Genomic DNA, 24,958 nt, shown 5'->3' with positions numbered 1-24,958 from the left:
TCTTGAGAAAGGCTTGTATCACTATATACTTTCCTCTCAGGACCACCTTTGCTGTGTCCCACAGGTTTTGAACAGTTGTGTTTTCATTTTCATTTGTTTCCCCGAATTTTTTTTAATTCTTCTTTAATTTTCTGCTTGACCCATTCATTCAATTCTTTAATAGGATGCTCTTTAGCCTCCATATATTTGAGTTCTTTCCTACTTTCCTCTTGTGATTGAGTACTAGCTTCAGAGCATTGTGGTCTGAGTATATGCAAGGAATGATCCCAGTCTTTTGGTACTGGCTGAGACCTGATTTGTGACCCAGGATGTGATCTATTCTGGAGAATGTTCCATGTGCACTAGAGAAGAATGTGTATTCTTTTGCTTTGGGATGGAATGTTCTGAATATATCTGTGATGTCCATCTGGTCCAGTGTGTCATTTAAGGCCTTTATTTCCTTGTTGATCTTTTGCTTAGATGATCTGGCCATTTCAGTGAGGGGATTGTTAAAGCCCCCTACTTTTATTGTATTAATGTCAATATGTTTCTTTGATTTTGTTATCAATTGGTTTATATAATTGGCTCCTTCCATGTTAGGGGCATAGATATTTAAAGTTGTTAGATCTTCTTGTTGGACAGACCCTTCAGGTATGATATAGTGTCCTTCTTCATCTCTTATTATAGTCTTTGGTTTAAAATCTAATTGATATGGTATAAGGATTGCCACTCCAGCTTTCTTTTGATGTCCACTAGCATGGTAAATTATTTTCCATCCCCCCCCCCCTTAAATCTGGAGGTGGAGGTGTCTTTGGGTCTAAAATGAGTTTCCTGTAGACAACATATCAATGGGTCTTTTTTTTATATCCATTTTGATACCCTGTCTCTTTTGATTGGGGCATTTAACCCATTTACATTCAGGGTAACAATTGAAAGACATGAATTTAGTGCCATTGTATTGCCTATAAGGTGACTATTAGTGTATATTGTCTCTGTATAGGCTCTCTCTTTGCTTAAAGGACCCCTTTCAATATTTCCTGTAAGGCTGGCTTGGTGTTTGCAAATTCTTTAGTTTCTGTTTGTCCTGGAAGCTTTTTATCTCTCCTGTTTTCGGTGATAGGCTAGCTGGATATAGTATTCTTGGCTGCATAGGTTTCTCATTTAGTGCTCTGAATATATCATGCCAGTTCTTTCTGACCTGCCAGGTCTCTGTGGTTACGTCAGCTGCCAATCTAATATTTCTAGTATTGTATGTTACAGACTTCTTGTCCCAAGCTGCTTTTAGTATTTTCTCTTTGTCACTAAGACTTGTAAGTTTTACTATTAGATGAGGGTTTGGGACCTATTTTTATTGATTTTGAGGGGGGTGTTCTCTGTGCCTCCTTGATTTTGATGCTTGTTCCCGTTGCAAATTAGGGAAATACTCTGCTATAATTTGCTCCAATATACCTCCTGCTCTTCTCTCTCTTTCTTCTTCCTCTGAGATCCCGATTATTTTAATATCATTTCTTCTTATGATATCACTTATCTCTTAAATTCTACTCTCATGGTCCAGTAGTTGTTTATCTCTCTTTTTCTCAGCTTTTTTATTATCTGTCATCTTCTATATCACTAATTCTCTCTTCTGCCTCATTTATGCTAGCAGTAAGAACCTCCATTTTTTATTGCACCTCCTTAATAGCTTCTTTTATTTCAACTTGATTTCAATTTTATTTCAACTTGATTAGTTCTTTCACTTCTCCAGAAAGGTTTTCTCTAATATCTTCCATGCCTTTTTCAGGCCCAGCTAGCACCTTGGTAATCATCATTCTGAACTCTAGCTCTGACATATTACCAATGTCCGTATTGATTAGGTCCCTAGCTAGCAGTACTGCTTCTTGTTCTCTTTTTTGTGGTGAGTTTTTCTACCTTGTCATTTTATCCAGATAAGAATATATGAACCAGAGAATAAAATACGAAAAGGGCAACAAAGACCCCAGAAAAATATATGCTAACCAAATCAGAAGAAACCCACAACTAGGGGAGAAGAATGAGGGAAAAAATAAAAATTAAAAAAAAAATTTTTAATAATAAATAGACTGGTGAATAGAAGAGAACTACCTTCTTGATTCTGGGTGTATTCTGGTCTTTTAGAAGGTACCAGCTCCCGGGCGCCTGGGTGGCTCAGTGGGTTAAGCCGCTGCCTTCGGCTCAGGTCATGATCTCAGGGTCCTGGGATCGAGTCCCGCATCGGGCTCTCTGCTCGGCAGGGAGCCTGCTTCCCTCTCTCTCTCTCTCTCTCTCTCTGCCTACTCCCTCTCTCTCTCTCTCTCTCTCTCTGCCTACTTGTAATCTCTCTCTGTCAAATAAATAAAATCTTAAAAAAAAAAAAAAAATAGAAGGTACCAGCTCCCAAAATTTTAAAGAAAGAAAAATTATACATATACAAAAATAAGGGTAAACACATTGAAGGTATGGAATGTGACTGTAAAGATGAAAATTTTTTTAAAAGTCCTAAAAAAGTAATTGATAAGTTGCTTGGAAAAAGAAAAAAAAGAAGAAAGAATGTGATCAGGCTGGAGACTAGAACAAAGCCATGTGCTAGATTTAGGGTATATTTTGATCTGTTAGAAGAAATTGTATCCCATAATTTTAAAGAAAAAAACTCTATATGTATATAAAAAACAAGGTTAAATACAATGAAGGGATAAAATATGACTATAACAATGAAAATTTTAAAAGATTTTTTTAAAAAGGTATTGTTAAGATAAACTAGTTAAGAAACGTTAAAAGAGGAAAGAGGAAAAGTTTAAAAAATAGAATAAGAAAAAATTTTTTGTTTAATTTAACTTTGCAAGACTAAAGTATCATGGGGGAAAAGCCATGAATTCTATGCGTTGCTTTCCCCTAACTCTGGAGTTCTGCTGTTCTTGTTAATGGTAAACTTTGTCTTGGCTGATGTTCTTGCTGATCTTCTTGGGGAGGAGCCTATTGCAGGGATTCTCAAATGTCTTTTTCTGAGCTGGAATTGCATTGCCCTTTCAGGGGCCAGGCTAAGTAATCTGCCCAGGTTTGCTCTCAGTAGCTTTTGTCCCTGAATGCTTTTCATAGAGCTTTGGAGGATGTGAATGAAAATGGCAGCCTCCCAATCTCCAGCATGGAGGAGCTGAGAGCTCAGGGCCCGACTCTTCAGTATGCCCTCAGAGAAAAGCAGTCAATCCCTCCCGTCTCCCTGGTCTCTGGCCTCACTCCATGCTCAGCCAGCCTGTGACTGAGTGTTTCTTTCTCTGGCACACAGCCCTGTTTGGAGTCTCCAAACCCAGCAGATTCCTGCTGTTCACTCCTGTGCCACTTCTCCTAGAGGAGGAATGAGGGGGGTCTCTCCAGATCTGCCACTTGTGGGGTACCTGCTTGAAAAGCATGGCCCAGCTGTGCCTTGGATCACAGTTTAAAGTCACTGTGAGCTATGAACTCACTGCTAGCCAGGTTCCCTGCTCCGATACCTGGGAGCTCTGCCACACTCAGAAACTCTGGTCTTTCTGTGACCCTGCAGGTCCTGAGACCACATTGTCCTCCCAAGGGCTTCACCCCTGCTTAGCCTCTGGAGCCATGTCCCTCAATGGAGTAGACTTCTAAAAATTTTGATTTTGCACTCCACTGTTCTACCGCTTGCCAGGAGCCTGTCCCCGCCCCCCCCCCCGCCCCCGTGGTCATTCCTCCTGTATATTGCTTCAGATTCACTTCTCCGCACATCCTACCTTCCAGAAGGTGGTCACTTTTCTCTTCCTAGAATTGCTGCTCTTCTCTTCTATCTCCTGTTGAGTTTGTAGGTGTCCAGAATGGTTTGATGACTACCTAGCTGAACTCCTGGAACCTGATATCATTTCAGTCTGCTACTCCTCCACCATCTTACTTCTAACTCTAGGAGTTCTTTATAGATCTTGGATATCAGCCCTTTGTTTATAGTGTCATTTGTGAATATCTTCTCCCATTCTGTGGATTGTCTCTTTGTTTTGTTGACTGGTTTGTTTTTTTGTTTTTTGCTATGCAGAAGCTTTTTATCTTTATGAAGTCCCAAAAGTTCATTTTCACTTTTGTTTCCTTTGCCTTTGGAGACATGTCTTGAAAGAAGTTGCTGTGACCGATGTCACAGAAGTTACTGCCCCTGTTCTCCTCTAGGATTTTGATAGATTCCTGCCTCACGTTGAGGTCTTTCATCCATTTTTAATTTATTTTTGTGTGTGGTGTAAGAGAATGGTTGAGTTTCATTCTTTTATACAATAGCTGTCCAATTTTCCCAGCCCCATTTATTGAAGAGACTGTCTTTTTTCCACTGGCTATTTTTTCTTGCTTTGTGGAAGATTATTTGATCATAGAGTTGAGGACCCATATCTAGGCTCTCTACTCTGTTCCATTGGTCCATGTGTCTGTTTTTGTACCAGTACCATGCTGTCTTAGTGATCACAGCTTTGTAGTAAAGCTTGAAGTTGGGTAATGTGATGCCCCCAGCTTGTTTTTTCTTTTTCAACATTTCCCTAGCAATTCGCAGTTTTTTCTAGTTCCATACAAATTTTTAAAATCAAAAGTCACCCTAGAATCAAAACAGGAAGGCCTGTAGGAGGAGCACCTGCCCAATCACATTATTTTAACATACAAAGAAGAGCCTTTCATAAATTACCAATGGTAAGGCACCCAAAAATTTTTAAATATTTCACATTTCAGGTTCTCCTGGCCACTTTTCTGCATTATGGCATTTATCTAAACGACAGTGTATCAGGCAGGCATGTTTCTTCTCTAGGAAATGGTTCCCTAGAAATAATAATCTATATAAACAGCCACATTGCAGCTCTGGTTGGTGCCATATGCACACAAAAAAGTATGCACTTAGTCACATACTCACACCGGGGTTAATGTTAATGAGTTCACTGAGCATGGAGCCAGTGATTTTCATGTATTGTGTATGGTTCTTTATCTAAATTAATTTTTAAGGCAAGCTAGCATAACAAAGACAAGGCAACATCTGCCTTAGCTTTCCTTAACTAGGAATATATGGGAGATTTCCATTTCTAGAACCATTAAGCTGTCACTTCTCAAGTAACCAATTCACCTAATCTTCATTTTTAATCAACCCTTAAAAAATGACATATTAACTGAGATTAAGAGTACTCATATGAGTCATTTAGAAAGTGTATTATATTAAATCTTGCTGTAATTTATGGCATTCACTGTTTGCATTTGTTAATATTTTTTCCTCTCAGGTAGATTTTTCTATTTACTATATCTTTCAGCATTCAAGTGAGAAAGTTGGGTTATAATTATCCGAAATTGTACTTACTGTGAAGGACCCACTGACTGCTAGTCCTGTATCATGGTGCCTTGAGTAAAGATGCATATTGACTTTGCTTATATGATATTTGAAAATTACTTGGATCTTATGTGACTTTTTATGCCACTTTTCCTCTAGCACATTTATATAATGCACTTTTATTTCCAGCCCAATCAGAAGATGCAAGATTATGATTATTCATAAGTTTTCTATAATAAGCATAGGTGCATTTATTACATAATTTGTTCATTTTTCATAATTACAGTAGAATTCAATACAACAGTGCTTTATATGGTAGAGGAAGAAATTAGATTCCATTTGAGCAAATTTTCTACTTTAAATACCAAAATATTGGAGATACAAGTATAATTATTTTAATAGCACTCCTTATCTCATATAGCATTCCATAGCAACAATATAAAGAATTGGCTTTTTTTTTTTTCTGATGGTAAAGACAGTATTTGTTCATTTGGGAAACTTAGTCATATATCCATAAGCATAAAAAGGAAAGAAAAAAAACAGTAATTTAATCCCCCATTCAGAAATAGCCCCTTTTAGAGGTGCCTGGATGGCTCAGTTTGTTGAATATCTGACTCTGGATTTCAGCTCAGATCATGGTCCTGGGGTCCTGGGATTGAGCCCTGTGTCAGGCTCCATATGGGGAGTCTGATTGAGATTCTCTCTCCTTTTCACACACACTCTCTCTCTAAAATAAATAAATCTTTAAAAAAAAAAAAAAGGTAAGAAATATTCCCCTTTAATATTTGGTAGTTTTTCTCATACATACATGGGGAAAAGTATTGAGCCATACCTCTCCATAACCAGCCCCTTTCATACAAAAATGTATGATAAGCATTTTTCATATTTTAAATACTTTAAGAAACATTATTGATAATAGCTTTATTGTAAAATTGTATGTTAATTTACTTAGGGTTTTACTTTTGGTGTGTATTTTAAATGGCACCCTGAAGAATTTTAAAAGGGTACTAAAGATGATGATAATTAAGATTGATGGCAGTATAGCTTTGCACATTATAATGATAATTTTCCAAGTGGAAGGAAGGTCCGAATCAAAAGGAATGTGGAACTTTAAGGCTCAGGATGCATATTGCAAAAATAACCCCCAAAGAGTCTTCACGCAAATATCTCCCATTAAGTAGGCTGCCTTGTTCTGTTGGTTTCTTTTGCTGTGCAAAAAGCAAAATTTTGGTGTACTTTCTTGTTTGTTTTTGCTTTTGTTTCCCTTGACTGAGGGAAAAAATGCTGCTCAGGCCGATGTCAAAGAAATTACTACCTATGTTTTCTTCTAGGAGTTTTATGGTTTCACAATTATTTCTTTAATCCATTTTGAGTTTATTTTTTTGTATGATGTAAGAAAGTGACCCAGTTCCATGTAGTGGCCCAGTTTTCTCAACATTATTTATTCCCTATTGTATATTTTTGCCTCCTCTGGCATAGATTAATTGACCCTATAATAATGGGTTTACTTCTAGCGTAGTTTGTTCTTTTGATCTGTTTGTCTGTTTTTGTGCTGCTGCCATACTGTTTTGATTATTGTAACCTTGTAATATAGTTTGAAATCTGGAATTGCAATACCTTTAGCTTTGTGCTTTTTTCTCAAGATTGCTTTGGCTATTTGGGGTCTTTTGTCACTCCATACAAATTTTAGTATTATCTTTTCTAATTCTGTGAAAAAATGCTATTGATATTTTGATACAGATTACATTGAAACTGTGATTGCTTTGGGTACTGTAGACATTTCAGTAATACTCTTCTAGTTCATGACCATGGAAAATCTTCTCATTTGTTTGTGTTGTCTTTAGTATCTTTCATCATTGTTATAGTTTTCAGAGTATAGGTCTTCCAACTCCTTGATTGAATTTATTCCTAGGCATCATGTTCTTTTTGGTGCAATTGTAAATAGATTGTTTTCTTAATTTATTTTTCTGCTACTTCATTATTAAGGCACAGACATGTAACAGATTTCTGCATATTAATTTTGTATCCTTTGACTTTATTGAATCCATTTATAAATTCTATTAGTGGAATCTTTTTTATTTATTTATTTTTTGGTTGGAGTCTTTAGGTTTTCTACATATCATATCATGTCATCTGCAAATAGTGAAAGTTTTACTTCTTCCTCACCAGTTTGGATGCCTCCTATTTCTTTTTCTTACCTAATGGCTGCAGCTAGAACTTCCAATACTATGTTGGACAAAAGTGGTGAGAGCGGATATCCTTGTCTTGCTTCTGATCTTGGGGGAGAAGCTCTCAGTTTTTCCCTTTGAGTATGATGTTAGCTGTAGGTTTCTCAAATATGGCCTTTATTATGTTGAAATATGTTCCCTCTAATCCACTTTGTTGAGGGTTTTTATTAGGAATGGATGTGGTATTTTGTCAAATGCTTTTTCTACATCTATTGAGATGATAATGTGGTTTTTATCCTTTCTCTGGTTAATGTGATGTATCATATTGATTGATTTGCAAATATTGAACCACCCTTGTATCCCTGGAATATATCTTACATGATCATGGTGAAAATTTTTTTTAATGTATTGTTGAATTCAGTTTGTTAGTATTTTATTGAGGATTTATTGCATCTGTGTTCAACGGGGATAGGACCTGTAGTTTTCTCTTTTTGTATTTTCTTTGGTCTAAAATTTAGTTAGTAATTTTTGCATTTATGTTTTGAGGGAGGTTGGTCTGGAGGTTTCTTGCCTTCTAGTGACTTACCTGGTTTTAATATTGTGTAGTTCCTGTATAATATTGACCTCATAGAATTAGACTGTTAGAATTCCCCCTCTTTTTCAATTTTCTAGAAGAATTTGTATATAATTGATAGTGTTTCTTCTTTTAATATTCAGTACATTCCAGCAAACCAACCACTGCAGACTAGAGTTTTCTTCAAGGGAAGATTTTTAACTAGAAATTCAGTTTTTTTTTAAATATAAGGTAACTTCTTGAATGAACTTTGGTAATTTGTCTTTCAGGAGAATTGTTCATTTAGTTTAAATTATCAAATTTATTGCCAAAATGTTGTTTGTAATGATCCCTGTTATCTTTTTAATAGCAGTAGTATCTATAATGAGGTCACTTCTCCCATTCCTGATACTGGTCATTTGTGTTTTCTTTCTTTTGATTAATTAAGCTAAAGGTTTATCATATTTATTGATATTCTTGAAGAGTCTGCTTTTGATTTAATTTATTTTTACTTATTTTTCTGTTGTTCCTTTCATTTATTTACTCCAGTCTCTTATTTCTTTTCTTCCACTTGATTTGGGTTAAGTTTGCTTTTTCTGGGTTTTAAGGTAGAAGTCAAGTCAAGTCATTGACTTGAGGCCTACTTTCTTTACTAAAAGAGATGCTTAGTACTCTAAATTTCTGTGTACTGCTTTTTGACATGTTGTTTTTGCATTTCATTCAGTTCAAAAACTTTATTATTTTCATTTTGATTTCTTCTTTGAATCCATAGGTTAGTGTGTGATTTAATTAACAAATATTTGAAGATTTCCCAGGAAATATTTGTGTTTTTTTTTAATTCCACTGTGGTCAGAGAACACATATTATATGACTTGAATCCTCTTTAGTGTATAGAGACTTTCTTTATGACCCCAAATATGGTCTGTCTTGATAAATATTTCATGTGCACTTGAAAACCATGTGTATTCTGTGATATTGGGTGGAATGTTTTATAAATGTTGGGTCAAGTTGACCTCTAATATCTTTAGTGATTTTCTGTCTCTTACTGAGTATTGATTATGAATTATTTTCTACTTTTCCTTACAGTTCTATTAGTTCTTGCTTTATGTATTTTGAAGCTCAATTATTTGGAACATAAACATTTGGGATTAGTACATCTTTTTGATGAGTTGACTTTGTTTAATTATGAAATGACCTTCTTTATGCCTGGTAATATTCATTACTATATAATCTACTTTTGCTGATACTAATATAACCACTTAACTTTCTTTTATCTAGTGCTAACATGATATATCTTTTTCCATTCTTTTACTTATAACCTATTTGTATCTCCATATTTAAAGTGCCTTTCTTATAGGCAACATATAGTTGGTTCTTGCATTTTTATCCAAACTTTATCTTTCATTGAGATATTTGTATCAGTTATAATTAATGTGATTATTGATATGATTAGGTTTTAGTCATCTTGATATCCCATCTATTTTATTCTCTTCTATTCCCTTGAAAAACAGTATTTTTGTGATTCCATTTTTTAAATTCTTGGTTTTTAGCTGAAATTCTTTTTTGTATGTGATTTTAGTTGTTGAGTTGAGATGTATAATATACATGTTCAACTTTGCATAATGTACCATGCAGTTATATTATACCAATTCACTGATAATAAAAGAACTTTACAATTGTATACTTACATTTTTCCCTTCTCAACTTTTGTCTGATTGTTATCATATATCATTTTACATATGTTATAAACCCCACATTGCATCCTTAATTCTTTTAATTCAAATAGTTATATTTTTAGGAGATTCAACTATTAAGGGAAAAAAAGCCTTGTATGTTTACTGTACAGTTCCACTTTCTATTATTTTTCCTTCCTATTTATAGATCCATATTCTAATCTAACATTCCTTCTGCCTAAAAGACATTGTTCACATTTTTATAGTGTGAATGAACTTGTAATCTATTTTTCAGCTTATATATTTATAAAATATCTTCATTTCTCCTTTATTTTTTAAAGATGCTGTCTGTGAACATAGAATTCTACATTACAGGGTATTTTTTTTTTTTTCAGTATTTTAAAAGATGTGGCTCCACTATCTTCTCACTTGCATTGTTTCCAACAGGATATCCTCTATATGTAATGTATCTTTGGAATGCCTTTAAAAATATTTTATTTTTAGCAGTTTTGAGCAATTTGGTCATGATATGCTTTGGTATAGTTTTCACTGTTTTTTTAATGCTTCGGGTAGTTTTGAGCTTTTTGGGTCTGTGTGTTTATATAGTTCTACTCAAGTTTGGAAACATTTCTGCCCATTATTTCTAAAATGATTTTTTTGTCCTTCCATTTTTCTTCTCTCCAAATATATATTGGGCTGTTTGCTTTGAATTGTCCTATAGCCCTCACTAATCATTTCTTCCTTTCTTCTCTTTCTTTTTTACTCTCTTCTCCCTGAGTTTCATTTTGAAAAATCTATAATTACTGTGTTTTCAAGTTTGCTAACATTTTCTTTTGACATGGATAATATGCTGTTAACCCCATCCAGTGTATTTTCTTTTTATATGTTAGAGTTTTCATCTCTGGAAATTTTATGTGGGTCTTTTTTATATCTTTCCTGTCTGTATTTAACTTTTTGAACATATGAAATACAGTCCTCACTTAATTACAGTTAGAACTTAATGTTCTTGACTGCTTATTCTAATGAATGTCAGTTCAGGGTCAGTTTTGATTGTTTTCTGCATTATGGCTCATGTTTTCCTGCTTCTTTATATGCTTGATAATTTTTAATTCTATGTCAGATATGAAGTTTATGTTGGGTGATGGATGTTTTTGTAGGTCTGTTCTAAATGTACAGTTAAGGCACTTGGAAATAGTTTGTTCCTTTTCAGTCTCGCTTTACAATTTGTTACATGAAATCAGAGAAATGCTTGGTGTGGGGCTTGATTATTTCCTCTGCTAAGGCAAGACCTTCTTTATCCTCTACTCAACGTCCTGTGAATTAGGAGTGTCTTCAGTCTGGCTGGTAGGAAGGGGTGATATCCCTGTGTTTCTGTGAGTGTAGAGCAGCTTGGATCTTCCCCTGACCTCAGGTAGTTTATTTGCATGTACTGATCTGTTACATGTGCGAATACCTGATAGAGACCCTCTTCTTTGCTCTTTCTTTCTCTTTCCACAGCTCTCTTTTCTCCATTACTCTGGGAATCTCCACCAAGTTTCTCCTTTCCTACAACGTTATCATATGGCTCTTCTCATTTGTTTCCTCTCCCCCAGGAGAACAGTCTCTTATGATCTGATGTCCAATTTTTTGAAATATTGTTTCACATATTTTGTCTATATTTTGGGTTTTTTCAGGCAGGAGGATAAATCTGGCCTCTGTTAACTCAGTCTTGGCTGTCGTAGAAGTCAAGCCTCTTAACTTTGGCTAATTTTCTATTTTAAAACACTTAAAATTTTAAATAGAAGAATTCATCCATCTTTACCTTAATGGCTTCTGTCTTTGGTGTCATGCTTGAAACACTTCTGTGTTTGACGGCTTATAAAATATTTACCTATATTTTTTTCAATGTCTTTGACTGCCTTATTTTTATATTCAGATGTTTTGAATATACATTATATAGTAGACAATTCAGAAAATAGCTAATTTGGAGGCAGAAAGCCCTGAAGTGCCTCAACAGACACATGGCCAGTCCCCATCTTAACCTATTTCCTGTCCTGCATTTTGCTATCCCTTTTATTTTTTATATAGTTGTAATCCTAGGGTGTATATCATTTACCATGTTCATTCAGTACATTTTCCATCTTCCTACATAATCTTTATAATTGTATCTTAATGACTGAATTATATTTCATCCAATGAATACACTGCAATTAGTGCAATTATGCTAGCTTTACCTATATTGCTAAACATTTGAGTTATTTCTTCTTAAATAGAGTATATGAAACATAATAATCTGGCAGGCATTTTTAGGGAATCTTAATTTTGCCTACATTTTTTTTTTTTTTTTTTTTTTGCTACGGTGGACAGAGATGCAGGTACAGTTCCTCTCTCGCAGTGTCATTGCTTCCACCTCCAGGCCTACACCAGTACCCTCCGGGCATCCCTTTCTGTGTGCAAATGAGAAGGAAATAAAAACATGAGTTTCTTAATAGTACAGTCCATTTCTTATTACTCAGATCATTAAAACTAGGAAGAGTTTTTAAAGAGCTATAATGTACATTGTTTGTATGTATTAACAAGGCATGTGAATTGGTTTCTAATTATTATTTGTGCTTGGTTCTTTCTAGGAAAGTTGCTATTCACGTCCAGCATATCATAATGCAGAATTCTCTCTCAGTACCACCGAAAGATCAAGGTAAGATAAACCATGCTGAGGAAAGTGGTAATGCGTGTGTTATAAATAGTGGAAATTGACACATTCAGTGCCACTGTCCCCCAACCAGAGGTAATTTATTTCCTGGAACTGAGAACAAAATTCTAATTATATCAGAAAGTTGATTTCCTTTGGTAAATTATTGAAGTGTATGAAGGACATGTATGTTTGACTGAGAACTCCCCGAGAGCAGGACCATCTCATCCCCACACAAAGCTCACAGAACCCACGCCATGAGTTAGCAGTTAGTTGGCACCCATTGAAGTCAACGGCAATTATCAGGTATTGATTTTGGTGAAACAGAATGACATGTTTTAATGAGAAGACTATATATGTGTATATATATATTCTTACACACATGCACACGTACAACACACATGTAGAGAGAGGGGATATTCACTAATACATTTCTTTGACTTGTTTCTTCTCATAGTCATTTAGAAAGAAACAGGAATTACTTTATTCAGATCCAGCCCCACGTGATTTGTAAAGAAAGTCATGGCTTTTTTAAAAGGAACTCTTGGAGGTTTCAGAAAAGCAGTTTATAGGTGGAGATAGAGTTTTTTCTGAATAAAGAGTAATTAAATTTCCGTCACTGTCAAGGGCAAACTCTAACCTTTAGGAAGAATTCAAGTCTTTCACCTGCCCCTACATGTTCTCTTCTACACAGAAGAGAAGTTTTGATATGTATGTGAGAAAAATAATGTCTTTAATAATGTGAATTTGGGCTTCCTACAAGGAAGACATAACTTTTAATGAATGAGGGAATTCGCTATAAAGAACCCTTAACCGTAGCAAACACTCTTTGATCTCTCTACCAAAAGGAAGCATCATAACTGTTAAGAGCATAGAGTTCAGGTCTGACATTCAGTTCTACCACTGAATTGCATACCTTAGATATGTCACTTGACTCCAATTTCTCCTCTATAAATCTGTAAAATGAACATAGTAAGTACTACCCTATGGTCACATGGAGATGAAAGGAGATATGCACATGAATCAGCCAGCATATTCCTACTTGTGTACAAGGCACTGTAAGATGATAGTGGCTATCCTCTTAATGGTCATTATTGATATCTGGGCTCTCTCCATCTGAGGAGGCTGATGCAATGAGATGAACATGGCTGCCTCCTGCTTCAGGTACCTTCAGGTACCAGGTACCTTAAAACGCCAAGCATGATCCATGGGGACCCAAAGGAAGTAAATACAGAGTGGACCTCAGACTTACTTCTGGTCCAGACATTTGACCAAAGGAAGATTAAGTGTCCTTAAGACTCACATGAGATCCAGTCCTGAGCACAAGGGCAAGAAAGGGCATGGGGTGAGAGAGAAAGGAGAGAACCCTAACTAGAAACAGAAAGTATGCATTTCCTATGAGTGTTTTCTGGTGTATATCCTTTGGAAGATATCTGTAGTAGTACGTAGCTGATCAAGGAGTTGGAAACTTAGTGTCCTAGCTGATATCACCTTGTTCATCTGGGCTAGTGGTGTGACTGCTTAGAAGGAAGAGCACAGGACTGAATGTCCGGAAAACTGTCCTCCTTTCCCACATCTACTGCCAACTAGCTGTGGAACTTCAGACAACTTATTTTGTTTGTAAGCCTCGGTTTCCCCATTAGTAAAGCCAGGATTACTAGATATTCTTCTCCATCTCTAAAAGGTGGTAAATCTGTGTAATGAAGCAATGAGCTGCTTGGTTTCCATCTAATATGGGAGAGTCATTCATGTCACCTCTCATGCCTCCTGCCTCCTTTGTTTCTCATCAGGCCTTATTCTGGTTTTTTGTGTGTGTGTCTACTTCTTGAGCCTCATGAGCTTAGTTACCTCCATGGCCCTAGCCAAAAAATAAGATACCTTCAAGCCTAGCAAGGAGTTCAGTAGCACTCGTAAATACTTTGTCAGTCTTTTCTGGGACCAGAGATGCTTGAGCCCCAAGCCCAGAATTTAAAGAGAAAAAGAAAAAAATAACTAAAAGAGCTCAATTGATCGAGTGCCTCCAGTGTGGTAGTCACTCTGCCCACAACTTTGTTTTCTTTAATCCTCACCATAAATTAGGTATAATCTTTGACAGGTTCAGGGAGATTGGTTACTTTTACCAAGATCACCAATCAAGGAAGTGACAGCTAAAACTTGAACACAGAACTATCAAAATCCAAAACTCACTATGGGTTCCTTGTGTCACAGGGTAAATCTATAAAGAACATTTCTAGTTCTATTTTTAGATCATTCCCCTTTTTCTTCTTTGATCAGCCATATGAATTTATGTTTCTATCATCAAATGTAATCAGTTATGTGACAAGAGACATGTGCTAAGCACATGTCATTTGTTAATTAAATGCTGAGTAATTTATTTAACACATCATTGATGGCTATCTAAAATTATGGTACTTAAACATTTCAGACTTATAAACACACATGAACATATATTATACATATTAATATATGAAATTCAGGTTAAGATATTACTAGCAGAGTTGTGGAGCTTAAGAAAATCCAATGTGTCACATAGTGTCTCCTAACAAAATTTCCATGGTGGAAGCAGATTTAATATCACCAGTATAATAGTTAACCAGTCAGATCCAAAGATCTGAGGGATCTTTGTGCTTTTACAAAACACAAAATCCTATTAGAAGAGCAGACATGTATGTAATTAACTAAACTCATGGCAAATGCTGTATTGAAAGTATGACATCCTTTGTGAACCTGGATGAAGGGATCATTGGTTAAGCCAGAAGTTTTGAGGCTGATGTTTTGGGGGGGAAACACACCAGAGGAGATGACATTTGTTCAGGACATTAATCCGTGTGTAGAACACTAAGAAGTGGACTTTAGGGGTCAAGGGATATGGGCTTAATGCTGAGAAAGAACTGGAGGAAACTAATTAGAAATTCTAGTGCCTTCTATTTAAATGTTTTCTAATTTTGGATAAGGGGATTTAATATCATAGTATCACTCTAATGATAATCTGTAGTATATTAAAAGCTTTCCAGTATAATTTAGTGTCATCATTATTCCTTTTTGTGTGAAAGTATTACGTATCGAATCTCCAGAAGTTCATTAGACTTACTTCATTACAATATTCTGTCTTCTCATGCATTTGGGATTTGGAAATAGGATTTATGGTTTTCCCATAGCTTTCTGGTTTTTTGCTTGATATTTTCAAATGGTAAGATAATAGAACTATAAGGGTGGATATTTCATGTTGGAAAATAGCAAATTGTAGCAAGTAATAGACCATGTTTTGAAAAAAAAAAAAAAAAAGGTATGAAAACAATGGAATAAAGCCAAATACAGCTGTTGTAATGTCTACTTTAAATTTGTTGAAGGAAATCAAAACCACCACAGTGATTGAAAATGCACATGAATTTTTTACTTGCCAGATAAGGAACACACAAATGAGCAGCTCTGCCCCATGGTTCTTTGACAGGACAGTTTATGCTTTCCATGTGCCAGAAAGTTCACTGTGGTGATGCCAATGAAGGATTGAAGTTTGCTCCTCAGAGAAGACAGGATGAATTGTTGGTCTCCAGGTAGTTGGTTGAAACAAGTCCTACTGTTCAATGGATAGGAAAGAATCTTCATTTAAGCCCAGGGAGGGTCTGTTTTACTGGAGTCGTTCGAAAATTCACAATTCAGTTTTGCCATTAAGGAGGCAAATGTGCTGCAGGTAGAGGGTCTTCTTACGCAGATCTTCCAACATTCTTCTCAGCTCTGTCATAACATTTGCATTGTTCAAAGGTAGTTTTCCAATTGTGGGTGCTATTTTTAGTCAATGAGACTAATAATAAGTGGGAGTGAGGACACAGCAGAGGGAAGAGGCAAGAGGGTCTTAATGACCCCCTTTGGAATCACAGCAGTTAGCTAAATATGCAGTCAACCCCGACTCATTTCCGAAACCTGTACAGTGTTTAACACTGCAGTCATGGCCATTACCATGTATCATGTGAATTCAGATTTAGATCTAAAAAAAAAAAAAAAAAACATGGATTTTCTGATTTAATAAAATACTTTTAAAATAATTATGGTATGGCTTAAAAATGTAGACTTAAAATATATATATACTTACATTCAACATAAACATTTTAGTATTTGTGAGTATAGCATATTAGAACTAAGGGAACAGTCGGGGAAAGTAGTGAATTTTTTTTTTTTAAGTTAAGCAAAATTTTCTTCTGGGCTCCTAGAATCAGGTTCTTCATAAACTTCTTGATGAATTTTTTTATCTCTGGCAGGCTTTCAAGCACTTTGGCATGTAGTGGCTTCTCATATATACATTAACTTGTTGAAAATGTTTTAAACTCAAACTTCAAAAAAATTCTTAGACTTAGATGCTGTGAATACATTTTAATCTGTGCTTCTTGACAAAACACCAAGATGGAGTTCCCAAGTCTGCGTGTTCACTTAACAAATACGTACTGCCTTTGGAGAGACCGTGAGGAAGGAGCACAGAAGGAAAAAGGAAATCCAAATGAAGCTCTACAATTTTGGCTCAGTTTCAGTAAAGCTGTGCTGCCTATGAGAATAGTTTACTTTCTGTGAGGACTTAACCTAAAAATGGTTTATTGTCTTATCTAACTACAGTTTGACTCTTTACATCATGGTATTGAAGCCGCTTCTTAAGTTCCAGGCCTATCTTCTCTTCTCCTCTCCCCTCTCCTTCCTTCCCCCTCTCTTCCTGCTCCCTCAGTCTGGGGAAAGAATACCCAACTAAGAGCTGACAAGCTGAGCTCTCTTGACCCCTCCACCCTTCTTTTCAGGCTCTTTGATCTTGGCCAAATCAGTGAGCCTTTCTCTTCATCTCTCAACTGGGAACAGTAATTCTTGCTCTGGACAAGCCAGATGAGATAAGATACAGTTGATGCTCCTCATTCATGAGAGCCCCGCGCTATAAGGTCGTAGCTAATACGGAACTGCTGCCCCACACCATTAGGTTCCTCTGAGGCTCTGGTCTCAGCACAATATTTTCATCAACTATCAGTACAGAACCTAGCTTTCTGTGGAGTCCTTAACTCTGAGCTCACAGACACAGCATGATCGCTCATGCCTTAAACAAAGCTTATCTAACACATGTCTTTTTTCTACAAAGCACATCCGTGTTTTCTCACACTTAGGAACACTGGACAGCATAGCAGCCCTGTGCTTGACAGTGAAATCACCAACCAAAAAGGGAAAAAAATAAGAAAAAGGTGACACTAAATAGAGCACGAAAATGACACTTGTTTGTAATAGAAGAGCTGCAAGAAGGCAGAGAGCATCAGCCACGGCTGAGAATGTGTGTGGCGTGACTCGTGTGTTTTGCTTGTACGTGTCCACAGATGACCATGCAGGCATCACCAGTATGCATTTGGGGACTGTAAAGAAATTTTAGCAAGCAGGCGAAATTTGTACCTCTAGAATCTGAAAATAATGAGGATCAACTATAATTTACCTTGTAAATTCTTTTAAAATGCAATGTAAATCTCAGAATAATGTGCCAAATAAGTTACTTTGGGTAACATTTAGCTCAAATACAAGAATTTTGTGCAAAGTTGATTTTTGGTATTTATGAGTATAGCATATTAAAACTTTGGGAACTGGGACGCCTGGGTCCTCTGCCTTCGGCTCAGGTCATGATCTCAGGGTCCTAGGATCGAGCCCCACATCAGGCCCTCTGCTCGGTGGGGAGCCTGCTTCCCCCTCTCTCTCTTCCTGCCTCTCTGCCTACTTGTGATCTCTGTCAAATAAATAAATAAAATCTTTAAAAAAAAAAACAATAAATAAAATTCAGGGAACACTTTGATGTTATCAATACACTGATAACTGATATCATCAATGTCAATTTCATAAAGTAATAAATATAAGGCACCTGTGTGGCTCAGTCTGTTAAGTGTCTGGCTTCAGGTCAGATCCTGATCTCAGGGTCCTGGGATCAGGCCCCAAGTTGGGCTGCTGGCTCAGTGGGAAGTCTGTTTCTCCCTCTCCCTCTGTCCCTTCCCACCACTTGTGCTCTCATGCATTTTCTCTCTCAAATAAAATCTTTTAAAAAAATAAAAATAAAGTAATAAATATATTATTTGAAAGAGACCACAAGTCTTTAGCTCAGTAAAGCTTTGAATACAATTAATGCAAATTCTTTAGCTCTTCAGCCCTCACATTTAATGCACAGTAGCAAGGAGAACCACTATAATCTGATGCTTTGTGTTTAGTGGTTAACATGGCTTTGTCACCTCATTATTGGGGGGTGGGGAATCATTCCCTATGTATTACCAACATATTAAGTTTTTAAATATGTGACATTCATATGGAAACATTTTGATCATTAACTAGTGGTATAAATGCTGTTCTTGGACTTTTGGTACCATTTTATGTCGTAGACCATCTACAAATTGACATTTTCAAGCTGGTTTTGGTTAACTTACTTAATGTTGGAAATTGGAACTTTCCAGTGTAATAACCTCTGCAAAATACCACTATAGACTATTGGTATGTTATGCTGTTGACAGCATTACAAATGGAAAACACACAAATACCCATAGAAATTTCCTTATAGAACAAAATGGAAATGACCTGGGTGGCCTGCAGCTTATCAGGTAGACGTTATATTGGAAGTTATTTTCCTATTTTGAGCTATCATGCTAGGGTTTAGAATATTCTTACTAGTAAATTCAGATTATGAGTTTGTTGTTTGAAATAACCGTATTTCCCTGCTTAAAAAACAGGCTACTAATCAGATAGTCCGCTTGGGCAATGTCATTGCGGCCATTTGGCAGCAGAGTCTCTCAGAAGCTCCAATTAACCATGCAAATATATTTCATAGCATCACATTCCACTTTGTCAGAACCCCCGCTGCCTTTATATTATTAACATAAATGCAGGTGCAAATAGCATTTATGTTCTTTGATAGAAAGCAGTTGGAGACATTTCACTGAGGGACACAACACTTTCAGATTGTGTACATCTGTTCAAATAATGTATCTAGCCCCAGTGACATGAACACAAGGATGGAAACATCTGCCCCTGAGACCATTTGCCATATAGCAGATGCTTACATCTTTATTTATGCAGATGGTTGGTATGATGAGTTGAGCCGAGATAAAAGCAAAGAAGTTTGACAGAGGTATTTAGGATGCTTTGCAAGCCAGAAAGGTAAGCTAGGCATTTCATGTTTGTAAAAGTCTAATACTAATAAGAACAGAAATACATAAATCTTACAGTGCTTTAATGGATAAACATACTGTCCTATCTGTAAAGTAATTGGCACCAAAATTATTAAGATCCTTACAGAAATTCCAACATGCAACTTATACTAGAAACAAAAACGTACTAGTTTTGTTTGATAAAATAGTTTAAAATGATTGGGAATGCATTTTGTTACAAGTTCTTTAAAAACAGTGCTTTATGTTGTAAAAGATTTTATACTACCAAGAGAACCTTGTGATGGCATTTCTTTAAACTGGGGGAAAGTACAAACATCGTTAGTTTAAATGTAATTTATGAGCTATTCCTTGAATATAAATTCACACTAAGTAAAATAAATTTCTGAAGCATTACACCCTTGTAAGATTTTTGTCAAGCATTTCATTACTTAATCTTCATTCTAACATTTCCAACTACTGAAGTCTTAATTATAGTTGATATTTTTATTAGGATAAATTACCTTTAGATGCTTTATTTTCAAAACCCTGTCCTATGGATCTGCCATATTATATTCTCACAGGACACCACAGTGAAAGAAATAGAAACTTATCAACCAATAGCAAGACATTTCCAGATTTTCTTTTCTCATTCACAAACCCAACAAAAAAAAAAAATCATAGACTCTCAGAAGAGCTGGGACATTAGATTTTATCTAAGTTTGCAGTTCTCAAACTTTTTAGTTTCAGGACCCCTTTATACTCCTAAAAATTTGAGGACTTTAAAGAACATTTGTGTATATCCATTGTATCTATTGGTATTTATCATATTTGAGATTATAAGCTGAAAAAAATATATATTTGTGAGTTCATTTTAGAATAAGAAGCTCATTACAGCTTAATATAAGTAACCTGTTTTATGTAATCGAAACATTTAATGAGAAGACTGGCATTGACTTTTGTTCTTTGCAAATATGTTTTACAAGTCTGGCTTCATTAAAAATGGCGGAGTCACACATCTGGTCTTACATACAGCATGTTGTGATATGTCATTTATGTTGAGGTGTTTGTAGGAAATCCAGCTTTCCAGTAGCTGGAAACAGAGGGAGTATATTAATAGCCTTTTCAGGTAATTGTGCCTCTTCTTCTTTGATACAACACTAAAATATGTCCTATAACTGTAACTGACTTCAAATAAGTCAGGTCACTTCTTAAAGTTTAGTTGTGATGAGAAATTTGAAACCACGTCAAGGTAATTCTCTTCTTCTACTTTTTGGTCTTAATCTTGAGTGAGTCTTTTAACCAGACATGTAACATCAGGTATTGGTTTTTTGGGGGGGAAAGTTCATTGAGTTTGCAGATCTTCTATGTAACATTTTACTCAGTATTTGAAAGATTTGTTAATGTAACTGCCAGTCTCATTTCAAAAATCACTGAGTATTGGGAAACTTCAAGCTCCCAGTGATGGAGTTATGTTTTCCAAAATTCTGCCGCTTTTTTTTTTTAATTAATTTTTTATTTTTTATAAACATATATTTTTATCCCCAGGGGTACAGGTCTGTGAATCACCAGGTTTACACACTTCACAGCACTCACCAAAGCACATACCCTCCCCAATGTCCATAATCCCACCCCCTTCTCCCAAACCCCCTCCCCCCAGCGACCCTCAGTTTGTTTTGTGAGATTAAGAGTCATTTATGGGATTGGGAGGGAGACAAACCATAAGTGACTCTTAATTCTGCTGCTTTTAAGAATGAGTTTTATCACTGGCAACGGTTATCATCAGATGTTTTTTCTTTTCTTTTTTTCTTTTTTTTTTTTTTAAAGATTTTATTTATTTATTTGACAGAGATCACAAGTAGGCAGAGAGGCAGGCAGAGAGAGAGAGGAGGAAGCAGACTCCCCACTGAGCAGAGAGCCTGATGCAGGACTCGATCCCAGGACCCTGAGATCATGACCTGAGCTGAAGGCAGCGGCTTAACCCACTGAGCCACCCAGGTGCCCTCAGATGTGTTTTCTTGTAGTGACAAGCTCTGTTCATTCACTTTTGAGATAATGTCTGCCAAGTACCTAAATTTGACCATGCTCTTTCAATATGTGTCTGTCAGCTGTAGTGTCAGGTAGAAGTGGCATTCCGTGACAAAAGCCACTAGTTCAGCTTTGCAACTACGTGGCTCAAGTGCTTGGCCTCATCCTTCGGTGTGCAGCAGGAGGTTCTATGAGTATGAACCATTCCATCACACAGCGTTTTTAAAAGGCATGGTTTTTATAAAACTAAAAATTTGTGCTGCCTCTGTGTTACTGTACTGAGAGTGTGTTGGTAAAGAATATGGCTGTGTGGACAGTTTGCTGTCACTGCCTGAATTCAGGCTAAGGTGTCAGAGCAGTTTTACCCAGTTCTCCCTTTTGTCCCATTAATGCAACAGATGCAGAGACCAACGCACTGGGAAAGGCAAACGGCATCTTGTTATTAGTATGAGAAGACAGTGTCGGGACTCTTCCCAGGGCTGGTAGGCCACACTTTGAGACGTGATGATCCACTGTAATCCTCTCTTGTTAAAGGAGGCAACTGAAGTCCAATAAGGATTATTATCTTGCTCAGACCCATTCCAGTAGCAAAAGGAAAAACCAAAGCTAGACCCCTGCCCTCCTTTTAATATGTGATGTAATTTGTTTCTTTTCCCTGAGGAACTCCCTCTCCCCTGCAACCACCAAAAGAGGAAATCCCCCAGATCCAAACCATAGGCCATAGCACTGAAGCCCTAATGTTTGATCAAATTTATTAAAGAGGCAGGACTTGCCACATGAGGAATCCAGAAGTTCTTTCAGCATTTTTAGACTTTTTTGTTCAGTCCTAGTGTTCTTCAGTGACTTCATTTCAAAAGCAGGTGGTATAGGATTACAAAACCTATATTATCTCTAAAATTATAAAACACCTTTGTAATAATTTTTTTCTTCATTCACATCATAAAAAAATACATCAGTATTTGGAAGTGCCATTAAATTTATTGTGTAATTGTTGCTTTTTAAAAAATGCCATTTTGGTGTGAACTTGATTTGCTCACTAGAAGCTCTGTAAAAGAAGGCCACCCAGGCAAGAATGGCCCAGGACACTGAAGGGGATCACTCTGTGTATTAACTCTCTCTCCAGCAATGATGCTGTGGCTTCCTATTACATGGCACTCACCAGCCACCAGAGGAGACTGACATGTAAATAGATAAGTTGTGAAACAATTTAGTAATAAGTTCAGTGTGTTGGAATATAAGGGAGAACAGCTTTAGTGCCAGACAGACCTGGGTTCAAATTTTACTCTCACTTACCAGCCTTGTGCCCTTTCAAGAAATACTCTGTTTCCCTATCTGTAGTCTGGAGATGTTAATAGTAAGAGTTGGTGGAGGATTAAATGAGATATAATAAATTAAGCACAAAATCTGACTCCTGACAGAAGGGCATTTTAGGATTACACAATGGAATTTAAGGTATAGGGGATTGAGGAATGAATAGAAGCTGGTGAGTAGAGACAGGGACCATATACACTAACTACTATTTAATTTTCTCATGAAGAACAGAAAGGAGATAGGACAGTAGCCTGAGGAGGAGATAGATCCCAAATACACTCCTAATTGGTGTCTTGCACTTTATATTTTTGTGTTCAGCAAAAGCAAAGGAGAAAGCAAGACAATATAGTTGAGAGTTAATAGTTCACTCATTTAGTGAATAACATACTGTGTGATGGCTGTGTATCAGATACTGATTTGGAGACTGAGGTCTTGGCAGTGAATAAAATAAGCTCCTCTTGCTTAGAGCTTGTATTCCAACAGGAGGAAACAGATAATATAGTATCATTATAATGAAGGACAGTAAGAGCAGAGAAAGAAACAGCAGGTGATCACATGGGGCTAAGCAGGTACTTTTAGACAGGATGGTCAGGGAAGGCTGGGAGCTCACTGATGGTAGAGGATCCCTGAAACACCAGGAGGGGCCTAGAGAGAAGCATAAGGTACAGAACAGGATTGGAAATACTCCCACTTCCTTATTCTAAAATGCATTTTTTTTTTACATTTACATTTACTACCTCAAGTCTCAGGACTTGAGGTAGATGGAATTGTACATTTAGAGTAACAGTGCTTCTGCCTCCTTTCCCCTCACCCCATAATAGGAAATTTGTTTGTGTTATTTAATTGCATATAAGAATTAAGAAATAGAAATAAGGAACAGTAAGTGATTTTCTACTTGATGACTTCTCTTTTGTCCATGAGGTCTTAGTCAATCCAGGCTGTTTATAGCCACGTATTCCACAGTGGAATACGTGGCTATAAACAACAGAAATTTATTTCTCATAATTCTGGAGGTTGAAAGTACAAGATCAGGGTACCAACATGGTCAGATTCTGGAGATAGCTGTTGGGGAGGAAAAATTTCTCCTCTACCCTTTTTTGTTGTTGTTGTTCTTTGGCTAACCTAATCATAAAATTAACACAGGACAGGAGAAAAACAAATTCAATTTTGTCTGAATGCAAGCCCCACAAAGACAGTGTGACCCAAAGACAAGTTGGGGAATTGATTTTTATAGGTCATCCTGAGCTAAGGAATGGGAGAGGGGCCTGGGGCTCTAAAGAAGAGGAGGATAATTCATAAGATGATAAGAAGAGCAGATGTTTGGTAATTAGATGTTTGTCCTGTCATAGAGATGGGACATTCAGATAAAACGTGTCTCTGGTAATACCCCTCTCTCTGAGCCAGGCTCCCTAGCAAAATTCTTTCAGGTAGTTGGGAAGAGGTAAAAGTTTTTCTTGAGTCTTCTATGTCTGGTTGCCTTTAGCTCAAAATAATCCTCATGCCAAAGTAGCATATTTGGTGTCATGTATTCTGCTCCCCTTCAGAGCCCTCTTCTGGGTTGCAAACTGCTATATTTTCATTGTATTCTGTGGGGTCTCTTTTATGAAGACATTAATCCTATTCATAAGGGTTCTACCCTCATGGTCTAATGATCTCCTAGTGGCCCCACCTTTAAATACCATTATGCTGGGGCATTAGGATTTCAATATATGAATTTGGGGGGAACACAAACATTTTGTCCATTGCAGAGTCAATGCCAGAAATCATTGGCGAGAGAGAGAGTGAGATGGGCATAAAGGCGGAGGAGAGAGAGTGTGCCTCAGAAAAGCAATGAGAGAAACCTGAACTAACCCCTGTGAAGAACTGAAGGGAGTCTCCTAGAGATAAAAGATTGTGGAACAGGTCTACAGTTCGACACTGGGAACTTTAAATTTGTAATGTTGTCCGTTGTTCACAGAGGTTGGATTCCTCAGCGCCAGGCAGCAAGCAGTGGGAGTGGAGAGCACAGTGTGGGACCAGGTAGGGTAGGTGCCGTAGGAAGATAGCAATGGGGTGAACCCAGTATATGCTAGCAGTGTCCACGGATGGTCAGCCATTAGGTCAGCTCCAGAACCAGGGGTCATGTACCTCAGTACACACACGTACCACTGAGCAGAGC

General features: G+C 36.7%; 1 protein-coding gene across 10 annotated transcripts in view; it reads left to right on the top strand.

Moving 5' to 3' along the window:
* Nucleotides 1–24,958, top strand: part of ZNF438 (zinc finger protein 438) — a 185,465-nt gene that overhangs the window by 145,450 nt on the left and 15,057 nt on the right. For all 10 annotated transcript variants that reach the window (XM_059184195.1, XM_059184190.1, XM_059184194.1 and 7 more), the window contains one exon: nucleotides 12,264–12,331. In XM_059184195.1, coding sequence (XP_059040178.1) covers nucleotides 12,295–12,331 — 37 coding nt within the window. In that variant the 5' untranslated portion in view covers nucleotides 12,264–12,294. The remainder of the gene's footprint in view (nucleotides 1–12,263; nucleotides 12,332–24,958) is intronic.

Source organism: Mustela lutreola, chromosome 8 (genome assembly GCF_030435805.1).
Source record: "Mustela lutreola isolate mMusLut2 chromosome 8, mMusLut2.pri, whole genome shotgun sequence".
NCBI lineage: Eukaryota > Metazoa > Chordata > Mammalia > Carnivora > Mustelidae > Mustela > Mustela lutreola.
The sequence above is the reverse complement of the archived record's forward strand: the minus strand, read 5'-3'. Positions and strand labels throughout refer to the sequence as shown.